Source organism: Chiloscyllium punctatum, chromosome 29, assembly GCF_047496795.1.
Source record: "Chiloscyllium punctatum isolate Juve2018m chromosome 29, sChiPun1.3, whole genome shotgun sequence".
In the NCBI taxonomy this organism is placed as follows: Eukaryota; Metazoa; Chordata; class Chondrichthyes; order Orectolobiformes; family Hemiscylliidae; genus Chiloscyllium; species Chiloscyllium punctatum.
The window spans coordinates 71,678,192-71,695,355 of NC_092767.1; the positions used below are offsets into that span (position 1 = coordinate 71,678,192).

At 45.1% G+C, this 17,164-nt stretch overlaps 1 protein-coding gene across 1 annotated transcript in view; it reads left to right on the forward strand.

Moving 5' to 3' along the window:
• The window catches only part of LOC140454550 (neutral amino acid transporter B(0)-like), a 43,162-nt gene extending 26,201 nt beyond the window's left edge, over nt 1-16,961 (forward strand). Inside the window, exons 3-8 of the mRNA XM_072549382.1 lie at nt 303-392; nt 852-1,018; nt 3,967-4,200; nt 5,458-5,652; nt 7,737-7,871; nt 9,768-16,961. Coding sequence (XP_072405483.1) covers nt 303-392; nt 852-1,018; nt 3,967-4,200; nt 5,458-5,652; nt 7,737-7,871; nt 9,768-10,002 — 1,056 coding nt within the window. The 3' untranslated portion in view covers nt 10,003-16,961. The remainder of the gene's footprint in view (nt 1-302; nt 393-851; nt 1,019-3,966; nt 4,201-5,457; nt 5,653-7,736; nt 7,872-9,767) is intronic.
• The last annotated feature ends 203 nt before the right edge of the window (nt 16,962-17,164 follow it).

Below are 17,164 nucleotides of genomic sequence, written 5' to 3' on the forward strand. Positions count from 1 at the left end.
AGAGAGAGATGGATCTGGGTGAATATTGGGACATAGAGAGAGACAGTAGGGGAGGCTCAGGTGAAAGTTAGGGAAAAGAGAGATGGGTTTTGATCGGAGAAATTGAGTAAATTAAGTTAGATGTTGGGTGCATGTGGAGGTGGTGATAAAGCTTGACTGTCTGATCATGATTGAATCCTCATCATTTTTGGGTGGAATCTTTTCTTTCTGAACAGGCAGTTGTCCTTCTGATTGTGATTGTTGTATAGTTTGTGCAGCTTTATTTGTGTACGAGTGATTCACAAATGGTATTTTCTCCTCAGTATGCTACAACTTACCGGGTCGTCAAATTCTCCAAGAACATCACTGACGAATTTGGAAATATTACAGGCATTGAGGAAAAAGATTTAAAAGTAAGTGGAAAAGAGAGGATAAATTAAGATAAAAACATACTGATCTTCAGCACATTGCTAAAGATAAAATAAAGGAGTGTGGATGCTGGAAATCTGAAACAGAAGTTGCTGGAGAAACTCAGCAGGCCTGGCAGCATCAGTAGAGAGAAAACCAAAGTTAACGTTTTAACTCAGAACATCCTGAGAAAGGGTCAGAGGACTCAAAGCATTCGCTTTGTTTTTCTCTCTCCACAGATACTGTCAGACCTGCTGAGTTTTTAAGGCACTTTCTGTTTTTGTTTCGAGATTTTGCTCTTCGTGGAATCTTGCTGTGCTCGACTTAGCTACCGTGTTTGCTGAATCACAGCGCGGCCAATGATACAAAAAAAAACTTCACTTGGTTGGTAAAGTGCTTTAGCAAGTCCCAAAGTAAAAAGTCTAATCTTCCTTTTTCCTGTTCCCATTGTTTCTGTTCTCCAGATTCCCATAGGAAGCAGCGCGGATGCTATGAACATCCTGGGGCTGGTTGTCTTCGCCATTGTCTTTGGGATCGCTCTGCGGAAACTCGGACCAGAGGGCGAGAACCTTATCCGTTTCTTCAACTCCTTCAATGAGGCCACTATGGTCCTGGTCTCATGGATCATGTGGTAAGTGGGGTCACCCTGTCTCCATTTTATCAAATTCCCATGTGCTGTAGCGCCTTGAGACTAACATGTGACCCTGTGACTCCCTCGAATGGTGTGGTTATCACAAGCAGTTGTGATTTCGTCAGGAGAATTTGTGCAGTGCATCATGTAGGTGGAGTTAAAAAAGATTCACAAAACCCCAGGTTATAGTCCAGCAGGTTTATTTGGAAGCACTAGCTTTCGAAGTGCTGCTTTTTCATCAACCACTCCAAAAGCTAGTGCTTCCAAATAAACCTGTTGGACTATAACCTGGCATTGTGTGATTTTTAACTTTATCCACCCCAGTCCAACACCGGCACCTCCAAATATTGTAGATGGTACACACTGCTGCTACTGAACATTGGTGGTGGAGGGAGGGGATGTTTGTGGATGTGGTGCCAATCAAGTACAGGCTGCTTTATCCTGGATGGTGTTGAGCTTCTTGAGTGTTGTTGGAGCTGCCCCCATCCAGGGCAATTGGGGAGTATTCCATCACACTCCTGACTTGTGCCTTGTCGATGGTGGACAGGTTTTGGAGGAGTTAGGTGAGTTACTCGCTGCAGTATTCCTAGCCTCTGACCTGCTCTTGTAGCCACTGTGTTTATGTAGTAAGTCCCGTTGAGTTCTGGTCAATGGTAACCCTCAGGATGTTGATGGTAGGGGATTCAGTGATGGTAACACCACTAAACATCAAGGGGTCGATGGTTAGATTTTCTCTTATTGTTGATGGTCATAGTCTGGCATTTGTATGGCAAGAATGTTACTTGCCACTTGTCAGCCAAAGCCTGGATATTGTCCAGAACTTGTTGCATTTGAACATGGACTGCTGCAGTATCTAAGGAGTCACAAATGGTGCTGAACATTGGGCAATCATCGGCGAACATCCCCACTTCTGAACTTATGACGGAGGGAAGGCCATTGATGAAGCAGCTGTAGATAGTTCGGCCGAGGACACTACCGTGAGGAACTCCTGAAGAGATGTCCTGGAGCTGAGAGAACTGACCTTCAACAACCACCACCATCTTCCTATGTGCCAGGTACAACACCAACCGGACATTTTGTCCCCGCATGCCAGTTTTGCTGGGGTGTCTTCCTGAAGAAAACTATTTTCCCTCACCAGTGGCTGTAAGTGGTGGCCAGAGACAGTGCAGTTAATGTTCCAATCACTCTGTGCCTCCTGAGACCAAGTGTAAAGAACCTGGAGAAGAGAGCTTTCAAAACAGAAGGTCCCAATAAGCAAAAGGATCGTTTTGGTGAACAGTGTGTGTAGTGCTGTCCCATTTTCTTTTCTCCTGCATGAGTGTGCTCACTTTCAGCATCAAACTGAGTCTAACCAGAGAATGCGTGTCATAATCTGTTAAATGAAGTGTTCTCAGATCTGATCTTTGTAACTGAGGAGGAAAATGTCACTGAGAGAAGTTGCCAACAATGTAGCTGTGAACGGAACCACATTGTTAACTTTGCCATGAGAATTGAACAGAAAACATGTAAACCAAGTAAGAATGAGCCAGATGAACAGGCAGCGCTCTGAAAGCTTGTGATTTCAAATAAACCTGTTGGACTATAACCTGGTGTCATGTGACTTCTGACCCTCTGTGATAGTGGGTTCCTCATTTCCATTGCTCTCTACATAAAGAGATTGCTCTCAATGTGTGTTTTATTTCTGACTTAGCTGTTTCGGCTCATTAGCCACTGAGCCCATTTGACTGCAGGATCAGTTATGTACACACAAGGCTGCCTCTCAACCTGGCCATTGGCAGTGTCACAGTGGTGAGGGCCTTGGGTCAGCAATCCAAAGGCCTGGTCTAATGATGTGGGGACATGGATTCAAATCCCACCCTGGCAGATGGTGGAATTGAAATCCAATCAATAACTAAATTCACATGAACTCTTGAAACTATAGTCAATAGTTGCAAAAACCCATCTAATTCACTTATGCCCTTTTAGGGAAGGGAATCTGCCATCCTGACCCAGTCCAGCCAAGATATTGACTACATAACATTGTAGTCAACTCTTATCTGCTAGTTCACAGGGCAGTTAGGGATGGGCAACAAATACTGACCTTACCAGCAGGACCCATGAAAGGAGAGGGAGAAATATCTTTATTAAAAAAGCTTCAACGTTGCACAGAATTGTTATGGGACAGGAGGAGGCCAGTTGGCCCATTGTGTTTGCACTAGCTGTTTCATGACCCTTACTATTCTTTTAAAAAAAAATCTGTTAATTAACTCTTCGTTCAAAACATTGATCTTAAGACTGATCAAAGAGGCACAGCTTTAAGAAAAAAGGACAGGCTAAAAGACAACTAAAATAATTAACAACGAACAGTTGTGGACAGAGGCCACTCTTAACAGTTACCGAGTTTTGAGAAGATTTGTAGTTTAGGTTGAGTTTCTGGATGTAAGTTTGGTCGCTGAGCTGGAAGGTTCGTTTTCAGACATTTCGTCACCATACTAGATAACATCATCAGTGGAGGCTCACTGATGATGTTACTGAGTATGGTGACGAAACGTCTGAAAATGAACCTTCCAGCTCTGTGAGCAAACGTACATCCAGAATTCTTAAGAGTTGCAATACCTTAATTTACAAATCCAAGGTGTTTAATCTATCGTCACTATCTAAAGATATGAGCCAAAACAGCTAAGTCAGAAATAAACGCAAATTGAGAGCAATCTCTTTATGTAGAGAGCAATGGAAATGCAGTCTAGGGTAGCAGCTTAGGTGGATTGGCCATGTTAAATTGTCTGTACTGTCTAAGGACGTAAAGGCTAGGTGGATTAGCCATGGGAAATGCAGTGTTACAGGGATGAGATAGAGGATTGAGTCTGAATGGGATGCTTTTCAGAGGGTTGGTGTCGACTCGAAGGGCTGAATGGCTTGCTTCTACGATTCACTTGCTGGGGTATTAACATGAGGCTCTTTTCCCATAGGTATGCTCCTTTCGGTATCATGTTCCTGGTCGCTGGCAAGATTGTGGAGATGGAAGATGTCCTCATGCTTTTTACCAGCCTCGGGAAGTACATCTGCTGCTGCATAGTGGGCCACCTCATTCACGGCTTAATCGTCCTGCCCCTCATCTACTTTGTGTTCACTCGTAAAAATCCTTACAGCTTCCTGTGGGGCATCTTCACAGCCCTGGCTACAGCCTTTGGAACTTCCTCCAGGTAGGCTCGGGAACAATATGGAACCAATGCTGGATACTTTGTCTCTGTTTGTCAGGGTTACAGGATGCCTTTTTGCACTTAAAGCGCTTTTTCGCGAGCTGTACTTATTTAGCGAACAGAAGCGTCACTGGGCCCGAAACGTTTACCTCCGCTTTCTGTCCACAAATGCTGTCAGACCCACTGTGTTTTTCCAGCAATTTCAGTTTTTGTTTGTTATTTAGTGTGTAGCAATGCATGGAGTAGAGTAGATAAACTTGACCAAGTTTGGTCAGGGAGTGTGATAACAGTAGTGACTGTAATGAGGTCAGCCAGGTGGACCTCATAGAATCTGAGTTCCCTGATCCAATCCAAACCTGGTCCAGTCGGGGAGCCCGGGCTGACAGATAGAAACGGGAGTGTCCCCTGGAGTTGTTCAGGGAGAGGTGGGTGCCGCAGAGAGTGGAGTGCATTATTTCCCCCTCCAATTCTATTTTGATTTAATCCCTGCCCTCCCCTTCACTGTTTGATCATACAGCATTGCCCCTTTATGAAGGGCAGTGCTTGTCACTGGCCACTCGGGTGTTTCCTATCTTCCTGGTGGTGGAAATTGAATTAAGGTTCGTACACCTTGTGTCTCTCACTGTGTCTCACACCTGCACACACACACCATGGGTTCTGGGGAAAAAATAAGCATACCGCAGTTAGGCGGGAGTGTGGGGATTAATAAAAAAGAGAAAAGAAAAAAAGAAACAGGAGTGTCCCCTGGGAGAGGTGGGCGCCGCAGGGAGTGGAGTGCATTATTTCCCCCTCCAATTCTATTTTGATTTAATCCCTGCCCTCCCCTTCACTGTTTGATCACACAGCATTGCCCTTTTGTGAAGGGCACTGCTTGACACTGGCTACTCGGGTGTTTTCCTATCTTCCTGGTGGTGGAAATTGAATAAAGATTCGTGCACCTTGTGTCTCTCACTGTGTCTCACACCTGCACACACACACACCATGGGTGCTGGGGAAACATTAAGCACTACCGCAGTTAGGCGGGAGTGTGGGGGAGAAAAAAAAAAGAAACAGGAGTGTCAGGGGTTCTGCTCACTCTAAGAGCTGGCTCTGAGGGAGCTGGGTCAGTGTCAGGTACTCTCCCTGTTTAAATAAAGGGGGATGGGTTATGGGCCTCTGTGGAGTTATTTCATCAGTGACATTCTCATCCCACTAAGGATTCATTCCCTCAGTGTTTTTCATTCTCTCTCTCTCTCTCTCTCTCTCTCTTTCTCTCCCCAGTTCTGCCACACTACCCCTCATGATGAAATGTGTGGAGGAGAATAACGGTGTCAGTAAGCAAATCAGCCGCTTTATACTGCCCATCGGCGCAACTGTGAACATGGACGGTGCTGCTCTCTTCCAGTGTGTCGCTGCTGTGTTCATTGCTCAGCTCAACAATGTCTCGCTCAACTTTGTCCAGGTCATCGCCATATTGTGAGTACTAGCATGCTCGCTGAAATGCAACACAACGGGGCAAACTGCCTGAAAGGGCTACTTCATTCAAAAGGGAGTTGTATAAAATACTCGAAAGGCAGAATTTGAGGAATGGTGCGGGTTTAATTGAAGGTCCTCACAAAGATCATTAGGGAGGCCCATAACACATGGGAGCAGAGTGGGCCATTCAGCCTATCGAGTCTGCTCCACCATCATGGCTGACCTCAGAATCTTTTCGGTTTTCCCCATAACACTCAATTCCCTTCCCGATTAAAAATCTGTCTACCTCAGCCTTGATCTGACTTAATAACCCAGCCTCAATGGCCTTCTGTGGTAAAGAACTCTACAGCCTCACTACACTCTGAGAGAAGAAATTCCTCTTCATTTCTGTCCTAAATATGTGACTCCTCATTGTGAGATTATACACTGTGGTCCGAGACTCCTCCACAAGTGGAAACAATCCCTCCACACCTCCCCCTGTCAAGTCCTGTAAAATCTTGCATGCTTCAATAAGGTCACCTCTTACTCTTTTAAATTCCAGTGAGTACAGGCCCAAACTACTCACCCCCTCCTCGTAAAACAGTCTCTTCGTACCCGGGATCAGATGAGTGAACCTTCTGTGCACAATCTCCCCTTAGAGAAGGGAACCAAAACTGTTCATGGTAATTCAGGTGCCTTTTCTCATCTCCAGTTTTCGAGTCTTGTGCATGACCTATTTTAATTGCTTATCCATTAGCAGCCATGCCTTGAACTGCCTGGCTCCCTAGTTCTGGAATTCCCTCACCTCACCTCAGATAATAACACTCAATAAAACCGACATCATTAACTAAACGTTTAATTGTGTTCCTGTGAAGTGTGTTAAATCCTCATGAAAGGTGCTGTAAAAATGCAAGTTTTTGAGGTATGAGGTGCACGTGAAATAGATTAAGAGGCTAGCCCTAAGTGGAGTGAAATACTTGCATTCCTATAGCAGCATTCACAACCTTGGAGGACCCAAAAGCACTTGATTCACAGTTCTATCTTTTTCAAGTGAACAATGTGAGCAAGAAAGCTGCAAAAGCTTATAACAAAATGCTAAACCAAAATTTGTCAATTTTGCAAAACGTCATGTTTACTTAGTGACTGGTGACCATTCATAGCAGTTAGTCAAGCCTTGATGTCAATACCCATACCTTATATTATTATTTCATTTGTATTTTTTAAACTTATCAATGCTTTCAGGATAAATATCTCCTCTCTGGTCTGTTCAAGGCCATCCCGGGAATACTCTGTGTAAAAGATAAAAGGTAATGTTGCCATAGTCCTATCAGGCCATAGGGCTGCACCCATCCCATTAGAGACAGAGATGACTGGTGGTGGTTTAACCTGAGTGTCACCACCCCTTGTGTGAGGGGAGAGGGTGAGATTGAGAATCTTTCACTGTAACCTCAGCTAACGCAGGAATTGAACCCATGCTGTTGGTATCACTCTGTATTGCAAACCAGCCATTCAGCCAACTGAACTAACCAGCTCCCTACTCTTTATACAGCTTCTATCACTGGCCCGCTGCCCGGAATAGGAACTGGATCGAATTGGGCCAGACTCCTTGATCATTAACTACAGGCAACTGAAGGCAATGATGTCTTTTAGAAACACTGTTCCAGAGATGCCAGCCTGCCTCTTGTCATTAAATAAAAAGTTGAGTGCTGGCAGGCCACTCAACTGTGGTGTGCATCACACCACGGCCTCATTCTGTCCTGTTCACGTGCGCATGTTCTCGCCTGCCCTCTTGACAGAACTGTTGCGGTGTAGAAACAGGCCGTTTGACGCAGTTTTGTTACCGAGATGCTCTATCTCAAACACTGATTCTCTACAATTGGCCTTAACCCCTGATTCATAAAGCAGAACAGTCACTGCTGAACAAAACAAGACATTTTATTAAATTTTCAAATTGTATTCATCAGTACAGTTTGCAAGAAGACCAATTCTAGGGGTAATCCAGAACTGGGTGGAGGGGGGGGGGTGGCGCACATCTGGTTTGGGACCAAAGGTCCACTGGTTCTCTAGTTCCACTTGTCTGAATTGAGCTGGTCCTTCTTTTCCAGAGTGACAGCCACTGCCTCAAGTGTTGGCGCTGCTGGCATCCCTGCAGGAGGTATTCTGACCCTCGCCATCATCCTGGAGGCCGTGGGGCTGCCCACGAAAGAGATATCGCTGGTGCTCGCTGTTGATTGGCTGGTGTAAGTAGCCTTTTGTCCTGGTGCAGGGTGGCAGGTTGGCTGTCCTTGGGAAGATGGTGGTGCCGCTTTAGTGTAGGGCCTCCCATAATATTGTTAGGGAGGGAGTCCCAGCATTTTGACCCATTCAAGGAACCGGCAATATATCTCCAAGTCGGGATGGCAAGTGAATCAGAGGAGAGCGTACAGGGGGTGGTGTTCCCATGCATCTGCTGCCCTTGATCTTCGGGGATGGTAGAGGTTGTGGGTTTGGAAGGTGCTAAGGGGCCTGGGTAAATTTCGCCGGTGCATCTTGTCGATGGTACACACTGCAGCTACTGACCTTCAGTGGTGGAGGGAGCAGATGTTGAAGGTGGTGGAGACAACAAATGTTGGACAAATGCAGGTCAGACAGCACCCGAGGTGAGAGAGCAAGAGAGCATTTTTTTTATCAGCGCAAAAGGAGGTGGAATGGGTTCCTATCAAGTAGACTGCTTTGTACTAGGTGTTGCTGAGCTTCTCGTGTGCACCTATCCAGACAAGTGTAGTCTATTCCAGCACAATCCTGACTTTTAGATAGATCTTGAGGAGACAAGAGGTGAGTTAATCGCTGCCGGATTCCCACCTTCTGACCTGCTCTTGTTGCCACAGTATTTCTACAGCTGCGCTGCCAGTCCGGGCAGGAAAATGGTGTGTTAGTTGTTTGCTTGAATCCTATTTTCATACCAAAGTATAAACGCTAATTCTTTACAATCTTGAAAGAATGGCTACAGAGGCACTGAAAACTCCAGCTTCTCTCTCTATCTCTGCCCAGATAAGTCAGTAACAAGAAAATAGCAGCCTGAATTCCCACTGACTGATGTTAATTGATAACCCCACCCTCCCTAGGCTCCAAAGAGCCTATTAAGCATATATTCAGACTTAGCCGTGAGGTCTGCAAGAGGCAAATAATCGGCCAAAATTCACCTCCTTCTGAGGATTGCTGGTCTCCTTTGAAAACTGGTGTTAAATGTGAGCTTCTAGACTAAACAGAAAGGAAGAGTATTTTTGAAATGGTGGTACATTGGGAAGTATGGATGTATGTCCAGTCAATGAGACAGGCAGGTGCAGCAAACGATTGGGACGACCAATTGCAAGAGGATTTGAGTTCAGAGTATCATAGTTACACAGGGCCTTGGTAAGACCAGACTTTCAGTAATGTATGCAGATTTAGTATCCTTACCTCAGAAAAGATATTCTTGCCATAGAGGGTGTGCATTGGAGGTTCACTAGGCTGAGACTAGGGTGGAAGGACTGCCTTTAAGGAGAAATGGGTTCGACTGGGCCTGTCTTCTGAGGGTTTGGAAGCTTGAGAGATGATCTGATTCAATTGTGCAAGATTCTAACAGGGCTGGATGGAGGGAGGATGTTTTCCCTGGGTGGGGAGTCTAGAACCAGAGAGTTAGACTTGGGTTGTAGGGTAGACCATTTTGGGATTGAGAGGAGGAAACTGTTCTTTACTCAAAGGATAGTGAGCCTGTGGAATTCTCTACCTCAGAAAGTTGCGGAGACCAAGTTACTGAAAGAAAAAAGCATCGAAGGGTATGGGAGTGTTGTGTTAAGTTAGAGAGTCAGCCATGATTATACTGAGTGGCAGAGTAGGCTCGAAGGGCTGAATGGCCTACTTTATCGAAGTTTCCACACCTTCTCGCAAGGAATTAAGGGATACGGGGAGAGTGCGGGTAATTGGCTTTGAAATGCTCATCAACTGAGATTAAATGACGGAGTGGCCTCGATGGGCCGAATGGCCTTACTTCCACCTCTATTTCTTATGGTCTTAACGCAAGTGAGGTGGGGGGAGGGAGGGAGCAAGCTGAGGTTTACAATCAAGAGAGACGAGTCTGTGGCAGATCTAACGAGTACATGTCTGTTTGGTTGTAGAGATCGCACTTGCACCGTCCTCAATGTGGAAGGTGACGCTTTTGGGGCTGGCCTCCTCCAGTCTTACACTGACAGGCAGAAATCCAGCCAGCGAGTGGAGGAGCTCACTGAGGTAAAAACAGAAGCAGCAATCCAGGAGAGGCCTGACGAGGAAGGATCGCCACTCATGAAGAAAGACACGAAGGAGCCCTTGAAAAAGGAGAGCGGCTCGCTGGAGAAGGAATCAGTGATGTGAGGCCTAGCTCCGTGGATCGGAGCATCCAGCTGGACAAATACCTTGGAACCTCCTACACACCTGTTCGGAAAATCAGAAAAACTCTCCAACCTCTAGCCCCTTTCCCTCTCCTGCAAAACATGACGAAATTTGAAGAGTGTGATTGGGGTGACATGAGGTTTCCTTTTGCTTTTGAGAAGTCCATGACCACACGAGGCATTATTTTCCCCTTCACCACGCTCCCCCCACCTCTCCGCCACCTACCTGCCCTCGGGGCCTAGAAGGATACGAGCCTGAGGACTGGTGGTTTAGGGGTTCCAATGTTTCACCAATCAGCTGCTAGTGATTCTGAGAAAAGCCTCCTTGGACTATTTTTGGACTAGTTTTGACCTTCGTCTCCAAAGCAAAAAAAAAATCGAGAAGCCAACAGTGTTTTAAGAGTGGCTTATGGGCCCGCTGTATATTGACACCGCCTGTGGCAGCAGTGCCATTTATGTCTTGGTTTTACACCACTTCCAGCAGTTCCTCTCTTTGTCTGCGATGCTGCAGCTGTGCTGTGGTTTAGCATTATTTGGTTTTTTTTGTGTGTTACAAGTCTGTGCCCCCCTCATAGTTATTAGGGCAATGAGGGCTTGGGTGCAGGGTATATGCCCTATCTTCCTCCTACATGGTTTTGTTTTGCTTGTCGGGGGGAGGTGTGCGCAAGGGAAGAAAATGAAAAACGCACTTGCTTTTCTACAACGTCTTGGTATCAGCATCTTCTGTCGTGACTTCCTCTGGCGTGCAGGTGGGTTTCTGTACACGAACATCTTTGACCATGGTACAGCTGAACCACAAGCTGGGAGGATGTAGGTTCAGTCACTTGGGAGCGACGTACAGGTCAACACCCCAGTGCCAAAACTTTGGGGGAAGGGGGTTGCCGCGCTTCACAAGGTATCTTTATTTTCCTTCCCCCTCACCCCCATTGCAAGTGTTTAAACCCCACCCTGCACCCAAGTCAGGTGGAAATGGAAGATTCCAAGTCACGACTCCAAAGAAAAACGGGTGGGGAAGGACCGGGCTAATATTTATTCTTCCACTGACATCTTAAACAAAAGAGGTACAGATGTTCTGTTCATTTACCATACTGATGTTTGTAGGATGTTTGTGTAAATTGGCTGCTGCATTTACTACAGGGAGTGACACTTGAAAAGCCCTTCATAGGCTGTGCAACACTCTTTGGGACACCCTGAGGATGTGAGAGGCGCTATATCAATGCACGTTCTTTCTTTTCTTGGGTTTAGGGTCTTGCTTCTTTTGTTTTGCTCTGGGCTGGAGAGGACTGAAGGCTAATCCTAGAACGTCAGGTCCATTTGGAGTCGAGTCAGAGCAAGCACTCTCCATGAGAAATCAATTACAATTGTAGAGACACCGAGATGGAGGCTGGAGGGGGACAATGTAAAACTTGAAGACAAGCTGTTGAATAGATTTTGGCCGTTTGTTAATGGTATTTTCTGAAAGTTTTCTTTTTGTTTCAAAAAAGTAAAAATTAAATCTTAATATATGGGACACGCACGCTTACTTGAACAGATTGAACTGGCAATTGGAGCTCTCTCTTAATCTTGTGCATGTGCACTTTCAGGGAAATGTCATTAGTTATTTTGTTTCGGGAGCTCCTTGGCATTTAGGTTCGAATGCCAACTCTCCAGAATTGCCCTGGAATTTCCCGAGTATTGATGTTAATCTTCTGGGCACTGCTGGGGGGTAAAACCAATCGGAAAACTAACAGTGGGTTCTTCTTGTTCATTTACGGGATGAGGCCATCACTGGCCAGGACACTATTTATTGCCCAGAGGGTAGTTTAACAGTTAACTCTATTGGCTGTGGATCTGGAGTAACATGTATACCAGACCAGGATGGCAGTTTCCTTCCCTAAAGACCATTAGTGAACTCGGCGGGTCTTTCCCTGACCATGGATTCATAGTCATCGTTAGACTCTTAATTCTGGATTTTCACTGAATTCAAGTTCCAATATCTGCCCTGGCGGGATTTGAACCCAGGTCCTCAGAACATTGCCGGGGTTAATAGTCTAGTGATAATACCGGCCCATCACCTCCCCATTTGCCTGAAGTTTAAGGAATTGGAGATGGTTTGCTGGGGGGGGGGGTGGTGGCTAAGGAGAAATAGATCATGTGACAAGATCTGCAGGAAGTTAGCAACATGGGATTCAGGGCATAATTTTAGCCAAAGGCTATGGCTGGATTGGGTGTGTGATAAAGGGGAGTGATTCTATGTGTGCATTGGACTTCATTCTGACGAATACAGACCTGTGAGCTGTAGATTGGGTTGGGGGGAGGTTCAGGGGTCCAGAGATGCGGGAAGGATCCCACCAACTGGGAGATCCAGACTGATTCACCAAAAACCTGAAAGGCAAGGGGCACCTCTTCGGGTTACTCAGTCTCTGGTCCTCATACCCGTTCCAGCTGCTGATCTGCTTCTCACTGGGACTTGAGCTTCCTTCGGTTTTACCACCAACTGCTTCCCCTCAACCCCCCCCCCCACCGATCCTGGGAATTTCCCACCAGTATTTAGGAAACGGGGAAGAAATCTTCAAATGTTTTAAGTCGGTTCTAAATTGAAACAGCACAGTACAAAGATAAACATATACTTAAAGGAATACACCTTACGTTGTCGAACATGAGCAAATCTGAAAGTTGTCTGTTGGAGGGGCAGCTTGGTAATATATATGTATATATTAGAAATTCGTTTAACTGACTTTAAGCAAAAATTAAGGTTAAAGCTATTGATTAGCGGTTTTAGCTAAATTATTGGACCAATCGTTGTTAGACAGCTCAAAAATCATAAAGGCGAAAGGAATGCTGATCTTGATATCTCCAATACAGGAAGATAGATGTTAAATTTCTGCTGTACCAAACCCTATTTAGATCACACCTGAAGTACCATTGTTCTGAGTATACAGTGGGAATGCAGCACGGATTTAACAAACTGATAGCAGCTGTGTGCAGAGAGGAAAATGGATGACACATTTCAAATCTTCAACCTTTTTAATCAGAACTGGGCATGAAATAGGAATTCAATTTCTCTCTTTGCCAGATGGTGCCTGACTGGTTCAGTATTTCCAGTTCTTGTTTTGGATTTACAGCATCAACAGTATTTTTGGTTTTTTTTTGATGGAGAAGTGTGATGTTTTAAATTGTGCGTGTGCAAAATGACATGTCTTCATTTGAAATCTTCATCAGGAGGTTACAACATTGCAATGCAGTCTATCAGTGATGTAGCTGCAATGCAACGTTGTAACCTCCTGAGAAAATGTGCACAGGTTCTGGCAAATGCAGGACTGGTGGGGACAGGTCTGTCCCTGTATAACACTGGGGTACAGTACTGGGTGGGGACAGGTCTGTCACTGTATAACACTGGGGTACAGTACTGGGTGGGGACAGGTCTGTTGCTGTGTAACACTGGGGTACAGTACTGGTGGGGACAGGTCTGTTGCTGTGTAACACTGGCATACAGTACTGGTGGGGACAGGTCGGACACTGTGTAACACTGGGGTACAGTACTGGGTGGGGACGGGTCTGTTGCTGTGTAACACTGGCATACAGTACTGGTGGGGACAGGTCGGTCACTGTGTAACACTGGGGTACAGTACTGGGTGGGGACAGGTCTGTTGCTGTGTAACACTGGCATACAGTACTGGTGGGGACAGGTCGGTCACTGTGTAACACTGGGGTACAGTACTGGGTGGGGACAGGTCTGTTGCTGTGTAACACTGGCATACAGTACTGGTGGGGACAGGTCTATCACTGTATAACACTGGGGTACAGTACTGGGTGGGGACAGGTCTGTCTCTGTATAACACTGGGGTACAGTACTGGTGGGGACAGGTCTGTCGCTGTGTAACACTGGCATACAGTACTGGTGGGGATAGGTCTGTCTCTGTACAACACTGGAATATAGTACTAGTGGGAACAGGTCTGTCACTGTATAAAACTAGGGTACAGTGCTTGTGGGGTCAGGTCTGTTACTGTATAACAGTGAGGTACAGTATTGCTGCTTGTAGATCTGTCATTGTTTAACACGGGACCGTATTGGTGAATAGAAGTCTCACCATACCACTGGGACATAGATCCATTACTATAACACTAGGATACAATACTACTAATCATAATGGCAGTAAAGGTGAATAATAGGTCCTTCATGCGAGATTGCAGTGCTTCCAATTGCAGCCACATAGTTCCTCACCATCACTGACAGTGATGCAAGGGAAATGCGAAATTTGCAAGTCGCTGTTGAACCCTCAAGCTTCAGTATGTGGCACAAGAGTCCCTCCCTTGTATCCATTACCTGCAGTCTACAAGAAGCCTCTGACAAAGTTATTTTAAGGTGTGCAACAGCACAGTGGTTTGCTACAGACCTAGTGAGACTGAGGCCTGGCTACCGACGAGTTCAAATCCCACCTCGTTGACTAAGGGGTTTAAATTTATTCGGTAAAACTGGAATTAACAGGTCAGTGTGGAGACCCTGAAAGGACTGGCGTGGCAAGAAGACAACCACTCATGGACTTGAGGAAAGGAAATTTGACCAGTCCTCGCCGGACCTGGCCAATATGTGAATCCAGGCCCTTTGCAGTCAGGTGGACTCCTTTCCAGTTGCTCTCTGAAATGACCCAGAAAGCCACCAAGTTGTATTCAACAAGATGCCCACCAATGGCTTCTCAAGGGCAATGGAGGGATGTGCAATAAATAGGTGCCAGTGACCCTCCATATAATAAAGTACAAATAAGCTTGTGGGATCACTGTGTAGTGATGGGTTTGCAGAAGTCCTACTGTATATCCGGACATCACTTTACAATGAAAGTTCAATTTTTTCCGATGCAATGCTTGGCATTGAACGCACAATTTTTTTTAAAGACCTGGTGTTTTTCTAATTTATTTTTCATGTTATAGGTATCACTGGTAAGCCCAATAACTGTTGCCCGTCTCAAAGTGTCTTTGAACTGGGTGTCTTGTTGGCCATTTCAGGGGGACGGTTAAGAGCAAACAGCTTCATTCAGTAGATCTGGAGTCACTTGGAGGACAGACCAGGTTCAGGACAGCGGGTTATCTTCCTCAACAGGACAGATGGGTTTTAATGACAGAAACAGAAATTGGTGGAGAAACTTAGCTGGTCTGGCAGCATCTGTGGAGAGAGAAACTTAGTTGACATTCTGAATCCAGTGACCCATCTTCAGAATGACTTGGAAGACGAATGCAGACCAGACTTAAAATGTTAAACTCTGTTTCTCTCTCCACAATTTTTCCAGCAATTTTGTTTTTTATTTCAGATGTCCAGCATTCGCAGACTGTTGTTGGAAAAACGCAAAAACTAAAGCAATTGGTGATAGTTTCATATCACCATGACTGCCGCTTTCAATTCCAGATTTACTAATGGAATTTTAAATTCCATGGTGAGATTTGAAAACATGTCTCAGAGCAGTACCTTGGAGCTTTTGGCCTTCGAGCCCAGTGACATGTCCCCTCTTCTCCTTCCTCAGCTCCTAACCCTTTGTTAGAAACATTCACAATTCTGGAGATGCTCACCAGAATCTGTAGGAAGGAAGCTAAAGTTGACACTTTAGTGATATTCTGACAGAGATTGGAGCCTTTCACTGGATTTCAGTCGGTGCAGGGAAAGGGAAGGTGGAGAGTTCAGAGATGTTTGAATGATGAGAAATGGTAGATCAAGCTGTAATAAGGATGTGTTATGGACCAGGTCAAACCCCTCAAAATATTTTAAGAAAGTAGCTCGGATTTTAACTTTCCTGTTGTTTTATGCAGGTGTAAAGTGGGTATTTCAGGAGAGAATAAGCTGGTCAAACCACTTAGTTTTAAAGAAAACAATTTATTTACAAGGTTACTGTATGAAACACAAACTTAACCTCTCCGAAAACCCAACAGAGGTGACCCTTCCTCAGAGTTCTTCGAAGGGTCACTGGACCCGAAACGTTAACTCTGATTTCTCTTCACAGATGCTGGCAGATCTGCTGAGCTTTTCCAGCAATTTCTGTTTCTGATTTCCAGTATCTGCATTTCTTTCAGTTTTTTATACATTGTTAACTGGGTGTAGGTGAGGGCAGGCCTGTTAATGAAGCCTGGTAGGAACTATCTGGACTTTAAATATTGACAGGGTGGCTCACAAGCTGAAGCATATTTCTGTTTCAAAAATCCTTTCATAGGACGTGGACATTACTGACAAAGACAACATTCAATGCCCATCTCTAATTTGCCCTTGACAAGGTGGCAAGTATTCGTTGCCATTGGTGTGGTATAGGTTCATGATCCATCTCACCCTTTGATTTTCATTCTCGCCTACTTGTCCCATCTGAATCTTTGGGGAACTTAGGTGTTTTACCCTCACACCCCTCCCAGTATTGTACCACCCCTTCCCCAATCTTTTTGGTGTTGGCATTCATGTGTGAACTCAAGCTACAATGGGAGCTGCAATTCTTATGGTGTCCAAGGCTTGAGAGCCTCAGATCATATGGACCAAGGGTTTTGGATTGGGTCTAAAACTGACATTCAGCGCGCTTTTGTGTTTTGTGCTTTCTTAAAAATGTAAATGTATTTCCTTTTCCTTGTATGCCTGTACATTTTAAATTTCCATTCTGTGGTTACAATGCTCCCTCGTGTCAGTGCTACCAAACTTGAGTGACATTTCAGGAGAGCACATTATGTGTGTGTGTGTGTGTGTGTCTCTTTTGTGACAGATCAATTCTGTTGTAGTGTGTGTGTATGTGTGTGATTTTTCAATGTTACCAAAATTGTACAAAGTAATGCATAATTAGGGAGCTGTTTCTGACCCCACCTCCTGCCTCTGTTGCACATATACACACGTGGACAAGAGGCCAGGGTGGGGTTGAGGAGTAACTTCAAGTTTGTTTGGGCTATTAGGCCACTTCATCAAAAATAACGTTGACAATAAAATCATCTCCACATGTCAAATTGAATGGAAAAATACTGTCGTTTATTTTCTTTAAAAGATAGGATAGTAGTAGAGATGGAATTAACACTAAAAACTGACCAAACTGGAGTTAATCCAATTATGATTCAGAATAGAAACTGACTTTTTCAGATGAGCTCTAAATTACAGCAGCTCATTATACAAGTCATCAGCTGTGCTTTGTTTGATTGGAAGTGTAGTTGTA